The sequence below is a fragment of the Macaca thibetana genome, chromosome 15 (assembly GCF_024542745.1).
Source record: "Macaca thibetana thibetana isolate TM-01 chromosome 15, ASM2454274v1, whole genome shotgun sequence".
NCBI lineage: Eukaryota > Metazoa > Chordata > Mammalia > Primates > Cercopithecidae > Macaca > Macaca thibetana.
This window is the reverse complement of record NC_065592.1, coordinates 45,624,009-45,641,771: the sequence shown is the minus strand read 5'-3', so window position 1 is coordinate 45,641,771 and position 17,763 is coordinate 45,624,009. Positions and strand designations below refer to the sequence as shown.

The 17,763-nt window shown below is 51.2% G+C and overlaps 3 protein-coding genes across 3 annotated transcripts in view; 2 read left to right on the top strand and 1 right to left on the bottom strand.

The window, feature by feature from the left end:
• RUSC2 (RUN and SH3 domain containing 2) overlaps positions 1-11,228 on the top strand; it is a 24,655-nt gene extending 13,427 nt beyond the window's left edge. Inside the window, 11 exon segments of the mRNA XM_050762068.1 lie at positions 4,512-5,002; positions 5,005-5,155; positions 5,391-5,576; positions 5,747-5,887; positions 7,273-7,349; positions 7,556-7,730; positions 7,821-7,926; positions 8,585-8,631; positions 9,382-10,198; positions 10,291-10,428; positions 10,513-11,228. Of these exon segments, the coding sequence (XP_050618025.1) occupies positions 4,512-5,002; positions 5,005-5,155; positions 5,391-5,576; positions 5,747-5,887; positions 7,273-7,349; positions 7,556-7,730; positions 7,821-7,926; positions 8,585-8,631; positions 9,382-10,198; positions 10,291-10,428; positions 10,513-10,714 (2,531 nt within the window). The 3' untranslated portion in view covers positions 10,715-11,228.
• Positions 1-17,763, top strand: part of CCDC107 (coiled-coil domain containing 107) — a 232,499-nt gene that overhangs the window by 115,955 nt on the left and 98,781 nt on the right. The gene's annotated exons all lie outside the window — the stretch shown is intronic.
• On the bottom strand, positions 11,166-17,763 carry FAM166B (family with sequence similarity 166 member B). Its single transcript, XM_050762286.1, is given in 7 exon segments — positions 11,166-11,417; positions 11,682-11,879; positions 11,953-12,001; positions 12,188-12,240; positions 12,243-12,395; positions 12,481-12,704; positions 13,081-17,763. Coding segments are annotated over 7 exon segments (828 nt in total). The 5' UTR covers positions 13,143-17,763; the 3' UTR covers positions 11,166-11,328.

Here is a 17,763-nt window from a genome sequence, read left to right as displayed (position 1 = left end):
GCTTGAACCCAGGAGGCAGAGGTTGCAGTGAGCCTAGATCATGCCACTGCACTCCAGCCTGGGAAACAGAGTGAGACTCTGTCTCAAAAATAAAAAACAAAAGTGGTAGCTAAAGCTATGCTTGTGGCTGAGAGAGGATCCAGGGAGAATATGTGGAGTTATAAAGGGAAGAAGGGGATACTGTGACTTAAGGGATGAGCAGCAGCCTTAAAAGAGACTGAAAAGAATTAGGACAATAGAAGAAAAAGCAGGAGAGGTCAGGCATGGTGGCTCATGCCTGTAATCCCAGCCCTTTGGGAGGCTGAGGTGGGCGGGTCACCTGAGGTCAGGAGTTCAAGACCAGCCTGACCAACATGGTAAAACCCCGTCTCTACTAAAAATACAAAAATCAGCTGGGTGTGGTGGCGGGTGCCTGTAGTTCCAGCTATACACGCTGAGGCAGAATTGCTTGAACCTGGGAGGCAGAGGTTGCAGTGAGCCAAGATTATGCCACTGCACTCCATCCTGGGTGACAAAGTGAAAGTCCATCTCAAAAAGAAAAGAAAAACCAGGAGAGAGTGAAGTCACAGGAACCAAAGGAGGAGAAAGTTTAAAAAAAGAGTTTGAACCAAAAGAGTTCTAAAGAGAAATCACCTAAGATAATGAAGAATCCTGAAGGCAACATTCGAGAGTAGTGAGAGTGGAAGCCAAATCTCAGAGGGTTTAGAAGGAAAGGGAGGTGAAGCAGGGATAGCAGAGGCTCACAGCTGTCCTGTAGCCTTAGGTTGGGTCTGTTGGCTTTGCAAAAGAAAATGTTTAAAAGCCATAAATAGTATCTGTGCTGTCAGGGAGATCACAGTCCATCAGAAGACCTCATGCTCCTAACATACACTGAAGAGCTGTCCTTGGGGTGGGCACAGGAGGGAGATCTCTAGGGAAGAGGCAGGATCAGAAACAGCAAGGATCGAGTGGGTCCTTTGAACCCACTCCCTTCTTAGAGTGCAGTGTCTGTGTGCTGGGTGCATCTCATGGGATACTATGACTGGCGTTCTGAGGGCAAGAAATATCCTGGTCAGAGATGTGAGGAGAGGAGTTAAAAAGTGTTTTCTCTATCAGATTAAGACTTTTCATATCAAGATGCTGCTCTGTTCCATAAGTCTCCAGTCTTCTCTTGATTCTGTACAGCTTTTTTCTAAATCAAAAACGAATGACAATTCATCAAGCTTTGAATGACAAAAGAAGGGACCAGTAGATGCAATCTAGGAATGACAGTATAGAAAGCTGAGAAGGTCGGCTGGGCAAGGTGGCTCACACCTATAATCCCAGCACTTTGGGAGGCTGAGACAGGAGGATCACTTGAAGCCAGGGGTTTGAAACCAGCCTGGGCTATATAGTGAGACCCTGTGTCACCAGAAAAAAAAAAATTAAAAATAGCTGGGAGTGGTGGCACACGCCTGTAGTCCTAGCTACTCAGGAGGCTGAGGCGGGAGGATCGCCTGAGCCCAGGATTTTGAGGCACAGTGAGCTATGATCCCACCACTGCATTCCAGCCTGGGCAAAAAGTGAGATCCTGTCTCTAAAAAAAATTAAAGTAGGCCAGGTGTGGTGGCTCACACCTGTAATCCCAGCACTTTGGGAGGCTGAGGTCGGCAAATCATTTGAGGCCAGGAGTTCGAGACCAGCCTGGCCAACATGGAGAAACCCCATCTCTACTAAAAATACAAAAATTAGCCAGGCATGGTGGCGCACGCCTGTAGTCCCAGCTACCTGGGAGGCTGAGGCACAAGAATCACTTGAACCTGGGAGGCGGAGGTTGCAGTAAGCTGAGATCGCACCACTGCACTCCAGCATGGGTGACAGAGTGAGACTCTGTCTCAAAAAAAAGTAAATTAAAAAAAAAAAAGGGCAGCTGAGATGGCTCTTTGAGATACTGAGCAGCAGAATCAAGATTTAAAGGGATCTTACTGAATCTTGAAAGAACAAAACTAATAAAGCAGAGACCAATGTGAAATTTGATATGTAACCTGCACTTGAGTTGATTTGGGATACTTGATTGCAAACTCAGAATGAGTCAGCAGTTGGTAGAGCTTCCAAAAAGTTAAGATGAGTGGATTCATTCATAGACTCCAGAAAGAAAGAGTGGATAGTCTCTCACTCCTCCGAACCAGTGAGTGCTCAGTGGTATTCCATTGAGTTCTGGGCACCACATTTTAAGAAGGAACCGGGGGACTGGGGCTATTTGACCTAGAGAAAAACTGACTCGGGTGAATACAGTCTCTGTCTCTGGTTTTCTTAATGAATGTCACATAGAAAAGTAAGAAAACTTATTCTGTGTATTCCCTGAGGGTAGAACTAAGACCCATTCCCCACAGGGACCCCCTTCTTACCTGATCTTATTCCTCTGCCTCAAACTGTATCCTGGGAACTTAGCAGAGAGGAGTTTTAAAAGGGTAGGAATAAGCAGTCTAATTCAGACATACTTTATATAGGGGGTATAAGAAAGCTGTGGTTGGGATGACCTAATCCGATAGCCAGAGTCAGCTCAGCCTTGAAAACTGATAAACAGGCGGAAAGGAAGAACACATTCCCAATGGGAAAAGCAGTGTGCTTTATGACAGGGATGTACCGGGAAGAGTAGGGTCAGTGGGGGCAGGTGTGGAAGTCTGAGGGGAGAGCAGCCTAGCTTGTAGCAGGTGTGGGCACCTAGCTCGCTGAGAAAATTAGACTTTATTCTGGAAGATAAAATTTGTATCTCAGAAGCTAGTTGGTGTATGTAAGAAGCTTCTGGTTCAAGCCAGTGAGACTGGCTTGAATCAAGAGTGACCGTGGAGATTCCCTCATTTAACAGATCGTTATTCACTGCATACTGTGTGCCAGCCTCTGTTCCAGGCATTATGGATCCAGCAGTGAACAATATAAAATCCCACTTTTCTGGAGCTCTTATGAGTAGTAATGGACAATAAACACACTAAAAGGACAACTTTTAATTGCTGGAAAGTTCAACAGTGCTGAAAAGAAAATGAAACAAGATAATGAGATAGAGAGCAACTTGCCAGAGGGGCAGAGGTAGTCAGAGAAGGTCTTATTGAGGGGGTGGTATTTGAGCTGATGCCTGAATGGTGAGAAGATTCAGGCAGAAAGAAAAGCAGGTGCAAAAGGCCCCGAGATGTTCATGCACCTGGTATGTTTAAGGACGGGGAAGTGTGGCTGGAGCACAGTGAGCCAGGGAGAATGCAGAGTTTGTGTAAGCACTGACTGGGGATAGCAGGAGGGTGGAGCTTGCAAGTGTCCCCTGGGAGTGATTCAGAAGCACCTCCCTAATGGGATTGTGGTCCCCATCCCCTCTGACTCTTTGATGTAAATAAGATGAGAGATAGGAAAACCTGGCCTGATACAATTTCACATGTAGTACCAATGTGGTAAAAAGAACAGTGGCTCCGAAATCAGACTCTGGGTTAGGCAGAATTCTAGCTCTGCCACTTCCTAGTTGTTTGACCTTGAGCAAGTGTTTTAATCTGTCTACATTTCACATTTCCTAATCTGTCAAGAGAACTAATTCCCGCCTCACAGAGATAGCCCCCCTGCTGGTGAGCTTTCACCAGGGCTTTAGGCCAGGTGCGTGCTTATAGTGCCATCTTGCGTTTATTCGGAGATCTACAGTGTTTTGTTGGAAGTACAGTCCATCCACTGTCCCACTCCAGTGTCCTGGAGTTTTGTGTTTAGTTCTGAGCACCGTATTTTGAGGGACATTGACCTGAAGACTGCCTGAAAGAACAGGAGAGGCCCAGCCTTGGGGAACATACCTCCGTTCAGGGGGAGCAAATGTGGACTCTGAGGTTCCAATACCAGGATCGTGAAAAGAGTGGGGAGTAGGGGTAGATACGGGTAACAGGAAGGCTGCAAGTAAAGAAATATCTTACTATGGTTAGATATGCTCAAGAATGAGATGTGCTGGCATGATTGGAGATGGGATAATGAGCAAAAGCTTGAAATCAATAACATCTGAAATATTTTCATCACTGAAAATGTGTGACTGTGACTCCAAGACTTAGAAACCAAGAAAATGGTTCTGTATCGGAAAAAACGAGAAAGGTAATGGATGAGCTGCTATAGCACATTTTAAATGAAAGCAGAACTATAAAGCAGAATGATCTGGAGATCAAGAGGAAGGTCCAGGCTAAAGCTGTGGGTTTGGGAGTCATCCTGTGGCAGTCTGAACTCAAACTGTGTAAGAAAGAAGGCATAAGGTGATATGTAAGAGTTGAGCCTTAAGATACACTCACCTTTGGAGTCATGAAAATGAAGAGGGACTGAACAGCAGAGAGGTACAAGACAGTCCAGCACCATAAAAAACAATAGGAAACATTTTACAAAAGAGGGGAGCAGTGTCCCAGTCCACAAACTTCTACCCCATTCAATTTCTGCCAGTCAGGTCCCTGACCCTCTCCCCTCTCCCATCTCTGCTTCTGGGTTTTCTCTCATATGGGTTTCAGTGTCTGTCTACTGATTTCTTCTCCATCCCTTTGCTACAGGGGGTGGCACTGAGAGCCGACCAGTCCTTCGCTACAGCAAGGAACAGAGGCCAACCACGCTGCCCATCCAGCCCTTCGTGTTCCAGCACCACTTCCCCAAGCAGCTGGCTAAGGCCCGGGCCCTCCACAGCCTTTCCCAGCTCTACAGCCTCTCAGGCTGCAGCCGTACACAGCAGCCTGCCCCACTGGCTGCCCCTGCTGCTCAACTCTCAGTCCCAGCTCCCTCAGGGGAGCCGCAGGCATCCACTCTCCGAGCCACTGGCAGAGGTGCCAGGAAAGCTGGGTCTGAGCCAGAGACCTCTCGGCCATCGCCCCTGGGAAGCTACTCCCCCATCCGGAGTGTTGGCCCCTTTGGGCCCAGCACTGACTCTTCTGCCTCCACTTCGTGCTCCCCTCCTCCAGAGCAGCCCACAGCCACAGAAAGCCTGCCCCCATGGAGCCACTCCTGTCCTCCTGCTGTCCGGCCTGCCACCTCCCAGCAGCCGCAGAGGAGGAGGATCAGAAGATACTGACCTTGACTGAGTACCGGCTCCATGGAACAGGAAGCTTGCCGCCTCTGGGCTCCTGGCGATCTGGCCTCAGCCGAGCAGAGAGCCTGGCCCGGGGAGGTGGTGAGGGCAGCATGGCCACCAGGCCCAGTAATGGTAGGAGCTCCAGTATCTCCCTCCCCAACCCGCCACCTCACACAAGCACCTCCACCACCTCCCCTTTGAGTGGCTGCTTACAGTCTCGCCTGGGGCCAGAGGTTAGGATGTCTGCGTCCTTCCTCAGCATCTGTAGATAATAACCTAGTGTTTCATGCGGGCCGCTGGGTGGGTGTCAAACTGTCTCACTGTCTCCTGCCAACTCTTGTCTTTCTGCTGATCTGTCTGCTTCCAGCCAACCACCTATCCCCTCAAGCCCTTAAGTGGCGGGAATACAGGAGGAAGAACCCACTAGGGCCACCCGGTTTGTCAGGGATCCTAGACCGAAGATCACAAGAAGCTCGGCTGGCCCGAAGAAACCCTATCTTTGAGTTCCCTGGCTCCCTCAGTGCTGCCAGCCATCTGAACTGCCGGCTGAATGGTGTGTGAGCAGGGTCCCCAGTACACCCGGGGCAGGCTCTGCCATGGCTGGGAAGGGCTAGAGAAGGGGTCAGTCCCAAAGGAACATGTCTCAGACAGTACAAGGCACTGAACTGGGCTGGAACTCCTGCACCGAGAGTTGCTCAGGATTGACTTTTCTCTTCTTTCCAGGCCAAGCAGTGAAGCCGTTTCCACTGACCTGCCCTGACTTCCAGGACCCCTTTTCCTTGACGGAGAAGCCTCCAGCTGAGTTTTGTCTGTCCCCAGATGGCAGCTCAGAGGCCATTTCCATTGACCTGCTTCAGAAAAAAGGTGCATATAACCCCCAGCTCAGGCCAGGGACTCTGCTGTCACTACCTCCTCACACTTGCCCTACTACCTAGCCAGTCTTAAATCTCTAAGTGCTGGCCGGGCCCGGTGGCTCAAGCCTGTAATCACAGCACTTTGGGAGTCCAAGGCAGGTGGATCATGAGGTCAGGAGTTCGAGACCAGCCTGGCCAACATGGTGAAACCCCATCTCTACTAAAAATACAAAAAAAATTTGCTGGGCGTGGTGGTGGGCGCCTGTAATCCCAGCTACTCGGGAGGCTGAGGCAGGAGAATCATTTGAACCCAGGAGGTGGAGGTTGCAGTGAGCTGAGATCACACCATTGCACTCCAGCCTGGGCAACAGAAGTGAAAACTCCATTTCCAAAAAAAAAAAACAGAAACAAATCTCCAGGCTCTAGGGTCGGAGGAGAAAGCTGTGTATCATGACTGAGCAAGGGTCATTCATCAGAGGCTTTCGGAGTCGGGCTCCAGTCCCTTCCTGCAGTGAGCAAAGTCTCATGAGGAGGCTTCCATGTCATCAAAAAATGCCTCAGTGCTCTTGGAGGGGCAGGTGAAGGTACTAGAGGGCCTGGCAGCTTGGGTAAGCGTGTTGGTGACATCTAGTAAGATGAAGACTGACAAGACCCACTCTAAGAACATTTTTAGGGAGATGGAGAGAACTGAGCATAATTGTGGGCTGAAGATGAGCCTGTGAAGAGAGCTTAAGTTCCCTGCAAAGGCAGAAGGGGAGAATCAGAGCTCAGGGAGAAAGAACCCGGGCAAGAAGGGAAACAGCCACCTTCCTCCAGGACATGAAGGGGATGCAAGTGGGCAGGGGAGTGAGGGGTGTACATATGAGATTGTTACGAATTTTGGAGGCAGAGGGAAGTTAAAAGAGTTTATAACTAGGGGCCCCTGTTCTCTGAAGCAGAACCAAGGGCTTGAGAGGAGTGGTGTCGATTTCACATGGCAACTTGAGGGTATGGCAGGGAGTGCTGACAAGGCACGTATCAAAGAATCGCCCTTGTCTGGCACTGGTGTGAGGGACTTGGGTTTTCTTCAGGTCAGTGGCCTCGTTTCTCAGAGTGGAGAAAACTGATAGTTGGCCTGAGCCAGGATTGGAATAAGAGGACTGAGAGGTGAGGACATTGGGAGGCTTGACAATGGCATCATTGAGGTGGCTCCAGGCTGGGAAGTAGACAGGAAGAGCTTAAGAACTGGGTAGAACCAGAAAAGGGCCAGGCCTGAATGTTCTGATGAGACCCACATGCAGGTGTGGAGACTGAGTAAGTGTGGGAGCCCTTTCCCACCCCCGCTGAAGTTTCAGCCCCAGCTGAGTTGGCAAAGGACTTGCTCAGGGACCTGTCACATCACATTCTTCCTTGCAGGGCTGGTAAAAGCTGTTAACACCGCTGTGGACCTCATTGTGGCCCATTTTGGAACAAGCCGGGATCCCGGGGTGAAGGTAGGCGAGGAAATGTGAAGAGCTGAGCTCTGCCTGCACGCCCTTACCTGTCCTGCGCTACCACCTTCCCTTGCTGTCTTGCATTTAGAGCCCAGGGTTGGGTACTTAGGAATGGGGATGGCAAGAGGGGAACCATGAGGGCCTGCTATGAGAGGACCACGGTCAGGCCTGAGGCAGTTTACTGCACTTCCCTACCACACCTACAGGCAAAGCTGGGAAACAGTTCTGTGAGCCCCAATGTGGGCCACCTGGTTCTGAAGTACTTGTGCCCTGCTGTCCGCGCTGTGCTGGAGGATGGGCTCAAGGCCTTTGTACTGGACGTCATCATTGGGCAGCGTAAGAACATGCCATGGAGTGTGGTTGAGGCTTCCACACAGCTAGGTAGGTGCTGGGTGCCAAGACGGGGACCCGGGGCTGAATTTAGGGTTCCAGAAATTGGTCATGTGACCTGCAACCCTGGCTTCCTCCCAGGCCCATCCACCAAGGTCCTGCATGGCCTCTACAACAAAGTCAGCCAATTCCCAGAGCTCACCAGTCATACCATGCGCTTCAACGCCTTCATCCTCGGCCTGCTCAAGTGAGTGCACAGAGCGGCAAGATCCCCTAAACAACTTGCTCTGCCCCCGACCCCCGGGCTCTGCCTGTGCCAAGGAACCAACTCCCTGGACAGACAGAAAGGGTGGATCTGGAGGGTCCTCCCAGTCTGCTATGACCTCTCAGTAAGTCACTGCCTTCCCACTGTGCCCATGACTCTGACACTGGTCACCAGCGTGGGCTGCTTTTACAAATCTGTAATCTGACTTATTTGGAAATTAGTCGGGTTTCTTAATTTCTCTGGACCTTGTAAACCCTGATCCTCTCCATTCCAGCACCACTTCCAAATCCTGCTTGACCCTAAGTCCACCTTGGGACCCACATCCTAGTAACATGCTTTCTCAGGTATGGGCCCAGGCCATCTCCTTTGGCCCTGAGCTGCCTGTACTTTCACACAGTAGCCACCTTGATTTCTTAGGTCTACTGCAGGCTGACTTCACTCCAGGGGGAAGCAATTGGCTTGTAAATCACATGTCCATCTCCCTCCACACATCCCCACTGACTCTCTGGAATTAGGTGAAATGAATCGTGCCATGGAAGGGTGCGTTCACCTATTCTTCCTGTGCCTGACCCCCTGGATCTGTCTCCTTATCTGGCTGTATTCACACAAGACTCAACTGTCTTCACCTGTCTCCCTACAGCATCCGGTCCCTGGAGTTCTGGTTTAATCACCTCTATAACCATGAAGGTAATGCCCAGAACCCTGCAGGTCAAACTCAATGGGTCAGAATTCAGAGGCACAAAAGAGGAAGGAAGAGCTCTTTTCATTGCTGGAGGTGGGGAGGGGGACGACACAAGCGTTCATCCTCAGAGCCTCAGGCTTCCACCCAAGGCCTTCCCCAGCCTCTGCTTGAGTTAAAACCTTGGGCCAGGCACGGTGGCTCAGGCCTGTAATCCCAGCACTTTGGGAGGCCGAGGCAGGTGGATCACCTGAAGTCAAGAGTTCGAGATCAGCCTGGGCAACATGGTGAAACCCCATCTCTACTAAAAATACAAAAATTAGCTGGCTGTGGTGGCACATGCCTGTAGTCCCAGCTACTCAGGAGGCTGAGGCACGAGAATTGCTTGAACCTGAGAGGCAGAGGTTGCAGTGAGCCGAGATCACACCATTGCACTGCAGCTTGGGCAGAGTGAGACTCAGTCTCAAAAACAAAACAAAAAACCTTGGAGCCAGCAGGATACTCCAGCAATCTGGGAGTCAGGGTAGCCAAGAATCCCAGCATCTCACTCCTCTAAACTCAGGGCCACCGCCTGGGGTTGGAGGGTTTAGGCACTGCACAGCTGTGGGTGGCAGCGTTTACACTTAGTACATGCAAGTTGACTGGTGCACAGCCTGCGCCGCTGTCTGCCACAGCTCTGCCCAGGCTGTCTTTCAAAGTCCCACTTGGGCCAGGCTCTGCTTCTCTGTGTGGATCAGTCCCTCTCTCTTTTCCCCTAGACATCATCCAGACCCACTACCAGCCCTGGGGCTTCCTGAGTGCAGCTCATACCGTGTGTCCCAGCCTGTTTGAGGAGCTGCTGCTGCTGCTACAGCCCCTGGCCCTGCTGCCCTTCAGCCTCGACTTGCTATTCCAGCACCGGCTGCTGCAAAGTGGGCAGCAGCAGCGGCAGCACAAGGAACTGCTGCGGGTGTCCCAGGACCTGCTGCTGTCTGCCCACTCCACGCTGCAGCTGGCCCGGGCCCGGGGCCAGGAGGGCCCTGGAGACATGGACAAGGCAGCCCAAGGGGAGCGGGTGAAGGGCGTGGGTGCCTCAGAAGGTGGAGAAGAGGAAGAAGAAGAGACAGAAGAGGTGGCAGAGGCAGCCGGGGGCTCAGGGCGTGGCAGGTGGGCCCGAGGTGGGCAGGCCGGCTGGTGGTACCAGCTCATGCAGAGCTCCCAGGTCTACATTGATGGCTCCACTGAGGGTTCCAGGTTCCCTCGTGGTAGCAGCAATAGCAGCAGTGAGAAAAAGAAAGGGGCAGGAGGTGGGGGGCCTCCCCAGGCTCCACCACCCCGAGAGGGAGTAGTGGAGGGGGCTGAGGCCTGCCCTGCCTCTGAGGAGGCCCTGGGCCGGGAAAGGGGCTGGCCCTTCTGGATGGGGAGCCCCCCTGACTCTGTGCTGGCTGAGCTGAGGCGCAGTCGGGAGAGGGAAGGGCCTGCTGCCCCACCAGCAGAAAATGAGGAAGGGGCCTCAGAGCCTTCACCTGGAGGCATCAAGTGGGGACACCTCTTTGGCTCCCGAAAAGCCCAGCGGGAGGCCCGGCCCACAAACAGGTGAGAGCCTGCCCATGGTAGGGATGGAGGGAGTAGGGAGCCTGCTGTAAGCCAGAGCATGGGCAGAGCCTGAGTCCAGCTGCTGTCCCTAGGCTCCCCTCGGACTGGCTGAGCCTGGACAAGTCCATGTTCCAACTAGTGGCACAGACAGTGGGTGCCCGCCGGGAGCCAGAGCCCAAGGAGAGCCTGCAGGAGCCACACTCTCCAGCCCTGCCCTCCAGTCCTCCATGGTGAGCCTGGGGAAATGGAAGGGCTGAGGGACTGCAGTTGGCTTTTGATGGGGTTTCTCTGACCTCCATGTGCTGTTTCCCCAGTGAGGTGCAAGCACTGTGCCACCACCTGGCCACCGGCCCTGGACAGCTGAGCTTCCACAAAGGAGACATCCTACGAGTGCTGGGGCAAGCTGGAGGAGACTGGCTGCGCTGCAGCCGTGGCCCTGACTCTGGCCTGGTGCCCCTGGCCTACGTGACATTGACCCCAACTCCAAGTCCAACCCCTGGAAGCAGCCAAAACTGAGGCCCTGTGCATGCTGGTGGCCTCAGGGACCCTCATAACCCCCAGACTCAGAGCCTGAGAGCCCTTCCCAAGCCATTGGCTTGGCTGCAGAGTAGACTGAGAGCTGGGGCCATGTATCCCTGTGCTGGCACCTGCTCCCTGTGCTCAGTATTAATTACGCCCCCTTAACTGCCCCGGTGGCCTCGTCCAGACCTCCACCCAGGAAAGGAGGGACAGGACGCAGCACTGGGCTGCCAGGATTTCCCTGGCCCGTCTGGGTCAACCTTTCCATGGGTGAAGACAAGCAAGTCCCCCTGGAGGCAGGTGGCCTAGAAAGCCATCTATAGGGTTCCCTAGGCCAGGTGGAGATGAGGATGGGTAACAGTATTGGGGCCAGATCCCTAAGCCCCCCAGCTGTAAATAGGCTATGGCCAGTGCCTGGTCATCAGAAGAGGGAGGAGGAGCCCAGACGTCTGTTTATGTATTTATTTATTTATTTATTATACCTATTAATAAAAAAGGTGCTCAGCCTCCAGACCATTTTCTCTTTATGCTCCTCCCAACCCACCTTTCTCCCTTCCAAAAGGATGGCTGGGATAGGATGAAAAGGGAAGGGAACTTGATTATCCAGGGGCCTAAGCCAAGAGCTGCTTCTGGAAGGTGCTGAGGCCCAGAGCATCATGGGTGAGATGGCCAAATGTGTGGCCAAACTGGAACTTATACCCTGTGTGGCCAAGAGAGTGTCATGTGTAGCCAGTGGCATGGCAAAGCCATTTAATTCTCAGCCAGTTGGCTAGACCTCCAAACGACCCTCTAAAATCTGAACTCCTCACTGGGTAGCTACCTCAGTTTCCTTTTCTGCCTAATGATAAAGCTGAACCACATGATCTGAGCCCTCCCATATCTATTAGTTCCAACCCCCACAAACCACCCCACCCCCATACCCAAACATTCCAGTCCCCAAAGCCTGCCTGGGGGCTCTTCTCACCTGGCACATAGCCCCCATAGTTAGGTAAAAGACCCAGGTTCTGAGGGTATGTCCTGGGAAGTGGGGGGAGATATTTGGGGTCCTTCTGGGCACTGCCTGGTAAGTGCTTCTGCCCAGATTCCTGCAGTGCCTGGTTGCTGAGCACAGGAAAGCTGGAGCCGAAGAGGAAGCGGGCGCGGGGCACACAGCCGGTGAAGCCTGGGGATGGGGACACTGAGCCAAGGCATCCTGGGGCCTCCCCACGCCTCTGATCCTAACCCCCAGCTCTCACCTGACATGAACTTGCGAGGATCCCTGTCATCCATGGAGTAGGGAGAAGCCTGTGAGAGAAGCCCCTGTGCTCTCACACAATCTCCCAGGGAGGCGGAGCTGACAGTCAAGCGCACATCCCCTGAACCCACAGCCACACTACTCATGGCTGCCCCCACCATCCCCACCACTGCCCGACACACAGTAAGGCCCCCACTCCCACCCCTCCACACTCCCCACCAGCTTCTTGGTCTCACTTGTTCCACCACCTCCAGTGCTGGCTGCTCCTCCAGCTGCCCCTCTGGCTCTGTACCTGGTCCTTCTCTGTGTCCTTTCTTCCCTTGGCCTCCTTTGGCAGCTCTTCACTCCCTTGCTTTCCATGCAAGTGAGTAAAGTCACTCAGAGCCTCGGCCCAGACCTGGCTGCAGTTCTTGGCAAAGATGAACTGTGCCCGGGGTACAAAACCTGGGCATGCGGGGACAAGGAAGACTCATTAGTGTTTGGAACACGTGCTGCTGGGAGGGGCACCTGGGCATACCTGTGTACAAACCTGTGTACCCAGGGATCATGCTGGAGCTGAGCCTTTTATGCCCATGCCTGAGAGGTAGGGTCTCCCTGGGAACCTCAGGAGATCTTGGAGGCCGAATGGGAGGCAGAAGTGTGCGGTGGACAGGGGGCCAGGCTAGCCCAGGAGGGTCTCGAAGTAGCTGACCAGTCACCTGCCCATAGGTCTGGCCCATGCTGAACCGAAGTAGTGGGCAGTGTCCAGTGTACCTGCAGCACAGACTCACCCACTCACCAGAATCGTCCTGCCCCGCCATCCCCAGAGGCAGAAGCAGAGACCTCTGGAGCCCTGGTCTTTCTGGACTCAGCAGTGTATACATTTGGAGCAGGCATTTCTAAGTTCTCTGCCTGGGCTTTCGACCATTCCTCTCTGCTGTTACCCTGTTCCCATGGAGAGAACACAAAGCTTCGGGGCAGATCTGGGGTCTCACTCGTCCCTTGCTTCTCGTTTTCCATCCAACACCATAGAGACCTCAGCCTCCCGAACCAACCTGTCCGCTTGGCCCCACGCTCTAAGCAGCTTAATTCCTCCACCTTATACCCCTACTCCCAGCAGCAAGTGGGGAGTTCTGGGTGGGAGTCTTACCCCGGGATATAATGAGCATTCTGAGGGTTGAGCCCTGGTATGAAGGTGCTGGCCACAGCCATGGAGAGCCAGGCAGTTCCTTTTGTTTGCCTTTGAGCCAAGGCTCTGGTCTGTGTGTACCGTGTCCAGGGCTATGGGGCTAGAGGAAGGAGGCGGGGCTAAGGGAGGAGAGAAGGGAGGGGGCACTCGTGTGAGGACAGCCAGGGCCAAGGCCGGCAGAACTGTAGAGCAGAGGCTAGCAGGTCTGTCTGTCCAGCACAAAGGTGGTCCTGCCTCGTGGGGCAGGGCCGGAACCGAAGGAAGCCCTGAGGTGGGAGGTGTGAGGTGAGGGAGCAGAAACCATTTGGGCCACTGAGCTCTGTCTCAGTGACTTCCTTCCTTCCTGAGCGCCTGCGTGAGATGTGGACACTGCACTCCTCGTGATTCTGGGACCTTGAGAAAGAGGGTCTCTAAGGGAAGCCAGGGCCCAGAGAGGAGGTGAAAGAGGACAGGTGATGGGGGAAAAAAAGGAACCTAGACACCTCTAAAGAGTAACATCGTTTATTTTCACTAATTTAACAAGAGTGGCTTACTGAATACCTGCTATAATCAGAGTCATCCATTCAACAAATGAGCCAGGCTCTGCGAGGCTCCGGCCACGGTGGCCGAGTGTGCACTCCATGGGAGCCAGAAAAGCTGCTGGGGGTTGAGGGAAGGAAACAGGATAAAGTTGTTGTAGGGGTGGGCGGTAAGACTACGGGGCAAGTTAGAATTTGTTTAAAAAAGAAAAAAAAAGATTCCGATTCTAAGAGAAGAAAAAGCACAGACCAGGAAGATGAAATCTCAGAGGAGGGGGAAACATGATTAAAACCCAACTCTGGGCCGGGTGCAGCTGCACTCACAGTGTTGGGTCTGAGGTTGGGTCAGGGCCAGGCTGAGGGCTCAGGGCCCACGTTTGAGGCAGAGCTCTGCTCCTCTCCACCTCCAGTGACCATGCCTGCGCTGCCCAAGGACGGCACTGACACCCCAGGGGAATTGCACAAACACTGGGCCCCAAGGCACACATTTCATGTTCCTCACTGTTCTGCCAAGGACGGCCTTAGAATGTGTCATTTAGAGTTGTGGGGACTTAGAGTGAGGGTGGGAGCTGAGGGGCAAGCCCGGAATAGCAGCAGCGTGTCAAGCTTAACAGCCAGACTTGGGATTCTGTGACAGACACTATCACAGCTTATACCTAATTCCTGACCCCCATCTCCTTTCTTCTGAGGAGCCAGAAACTTCATCAGGGAGGCTTGGAGAGCCAGCCTGGAGGAATGAGCTGGATTAGTCTAAGCGTGGTCCCATGATCCTTCCTCCATGACTGCTTAGGCACGGGCTTCTGGCATTCTGGATAATATGAGGGGAAATCTGCTGGGGCAGGGGAGCGTCCTGGGAAGTTTCTTTGTTCTTAAAGAAAAGGTTCACATCAAATTAGAGCAAGTGAGAGAGACAGAGATGCACCAGACAAAACGATGTCCATTCCTACTCCTAGACTTTTGGGGGACGTGAGGCTGGAACGCTGGCAGGCATGTGGAAGGCTTGTGGAAAGCTAACCTGGAGACAAGTCCTGGGCACATCAAGGATGGATGGTGGAGGAGAAAGGCCAGGGTCCTGAGGGTAATGTACAGCCATGGAATTAACCAGCCTTTTTATGTGAAATAGTAAATTTCATATTAAGGCCACTTTAAGTTTTCTTTCACTTAGAGACAAAGGCATCATAGCTTTAAAAAACAAAACAGTCAGGCACGGTGGCTCACACCCTTAATCCCAGCACTTTGGGAAGCCGAGGTGGGAGGATCGCAAGGTCAGGAGTTTGAGACCAGCCTGGCCAACACAGTGAAAACCCATCTCTACTAAAATACAAAAATTAGCCAGGCATGGTGGTGGGCACCTGTAGTCCCAGCTACTCAGGAGGTTGAGGCAGGAGAGTCACATGAATCCAGGAGATGGAGCTTGCAGTGAGCTGAGATCACACACTGCACTCCAGCCCGGGTGACAGAGTGAGACTCCATCTCAAAACAAAAGGAAACAAAAAACACCACTAGATCAAATCCTAGCTTCACCAGAGATATGGACTTTGTCCAAATTCATCTCATTAAGCCTCAGTTTTCTCATCTGTAAAATGGAAAAACTAATGTTACCATCTCATAGAGTAGGATATCAGCTAGCTGAGATGATACATAATGAGCAATGACCCCAGCGTCCAGCTTACAGTAAGCGCTAACTAAATAGCAGTTCATGGTTAGCATTTGGCAGGAATGGGAGGAAGGAAAAGAGCTGGGAGCACAGATATTAGAGATTCAGGGGAAAGAGTTCATAAAATTGAAAAAGGAAAAGGTTTGAATGGAAGTTGGGGTATACATTAGGATGTAGGGACTAGAACACATTCTGCAGAAAAGACCATGGCGGTTAGAATCCAGGTATGAGTTAAAACATAAGTTAGGAAACATGTTAGGATTAGTCTTAGGTTTATGGCTTATGAAGAAACAGCCCTATCCCCTTGGTAGAATGGCCTGTTACTATGATTGTTTCCATCTGAATAAAGAGTATTTCTAGATCCCTGAAGGGTGTTATCTGAGAAAGGAGTGACAGGGCCAGCTGAGGCACCACAGGAATGCTTGCTGCCTCTGTGCCTCCTTCCAGGAACAGGCATCACAGTAACACGACCACAACTTGCTCTGATGGGAGCTGCCACACCCAGTGGCCAGTGCTGGATGTGGCAGTGGAGAGAAATATTTAACTGGAGATTATGAAGGTCCATTAAGGAACACCAGGACAGCGCCCCACTCCGTCCACACAGCCTGCTGGGTCCCCACAATGGCAGCCTACAGCTTTCTGTTCTGCCTTTGATTCTGACCAGGAATTGCTATACAACTTCACACAGATCCCAAATCAATCACTTGATTGTATGTCAACCCTAGGCAAGCATAAATCCCCTCTGCAAAGATGAATAAAAAGAAAATCATAGGACCTTTGAAAAAATTCCTGAAATCAACAGTCCACCAAAATTGAAACAAGAATTGAAAAGAATAAACTCCAAAATATGACATGCAACACAAAACCTTTTTTAGTTTAAAAAATACATGCAGAAGCATAAAACTGCATAAAAGGAAAGCAAGGGAACGATAAACATGGGTTTCAAATGCTCACCTCAGATGGTGGGAAACAAAAGGGGTGGGAAAGGGGGAACCACATAGTTAGATGTATGTTACTGTCAAAGTTTCAGTTTTTGTTTGGGATGGTGTTTTCAAAAATACTTATAATGGGCTGGGTGTGGTGGCTTATGCCTGTAATCCCAACACTTGGGGAGGCTGAGGTGGGTGGATTACTTGAAGTCAGGAATTCAAGACCAGCCTGGCCAATATGGCAAAACCCCATCTCTACTAAACATACAAAAATTAACCGGATGTAGTGGCATGCACCTGTAATCCCAGCTACTTGGGAGGCTGAGGCAGGAGAATCACTTAAACCAGGAGACAGAGGTTGCAGTGAGCCGAGATCGCGCCACTGCACTCCAGCCTGGGTGACAGAGCATGACTCTGTATCAAAAAAAAAAAAAAAAAAAACTTATAATGCATACATTATAATATAATAAAGTATGAACTAATGATGAGAATGTGTCAAACCAAAGATTATGATGATTGAAATCTATGCTTTTGAGGTCCAAAGAGGTGTGGTGGAGGGAATCCAAGTAGAAATGACAAGGAATTGTGGTATTTGGAGGGATCAAAGGAAAGGAAATCGCCTGGTCTCTATTCTACCTTTTTCTTTCGTTCTTTGAGATAGGGTCTCACTCTATCACCTAAGCTGGCGTGCAGTGGCATGATCTCAGCTCAATGCTACCTTCACTTCCTGGGCTCAAGTGATCCTCCCACCTCAGCCTCTAGAGTAGCTGGGACTACAGGTGCATGCCACCACACCCAGCTAGTTTTTGTATTTTTTTTTTTTTTTATAGAGATGGGGTTTCACCATGTCCAAGCTGGTCTTGAACTCCTGGGATAAAGCGATCCGCCCTCCTCAGCCTCCCAAAGTGCTGGAATTACAGGCATGAGCCTGGCCTGGATTTTTTATGTATATAACATTCTTCAAATCCACAATGATCAATATCCATTTATTCAGCCTACTTATTAAATATTTCTACTAGACAGTTGCCTTATAGATCAATACAGACAATGCCTGACCTCAGTAATTGAACCACTTTAAAGAAGAGACAGAGGTACAGAGAAAGGCAGAATAAAATAAATACCACAATGAAGATTTAAACAAAAACAACTGACCTTATAATAGGCCATGAAGAAAAATCTCAAAAATTCCAAGAAGCACAAATAAACCACATTTCCTCACACAAACACAATTTTAAAATTTTAAAATAGGCTAAACCAACAAAAACCTAACATTTAGACATTTAAAAATACTCCCTTGAGCTAGGCTTGGTGGTGCATTCCTGTAATCCCAGCTGCTTGGGAAGCTGAGGTGGGAGGATGGCTTGAGCCCAGAAATCTGAAGCTGTAGGGTGGCGCTATGATCACACACCTGTGAATAGCCACTGCACTCCAGCCCAGGCAACATAGCGAGAGCCTGTCTCTTAAAGAAATAATTAAAAACAAACAAACAAACAAACAAACAAAAAACACCTTAACCCTTGGGGCAAAGAAAAAAATTCAG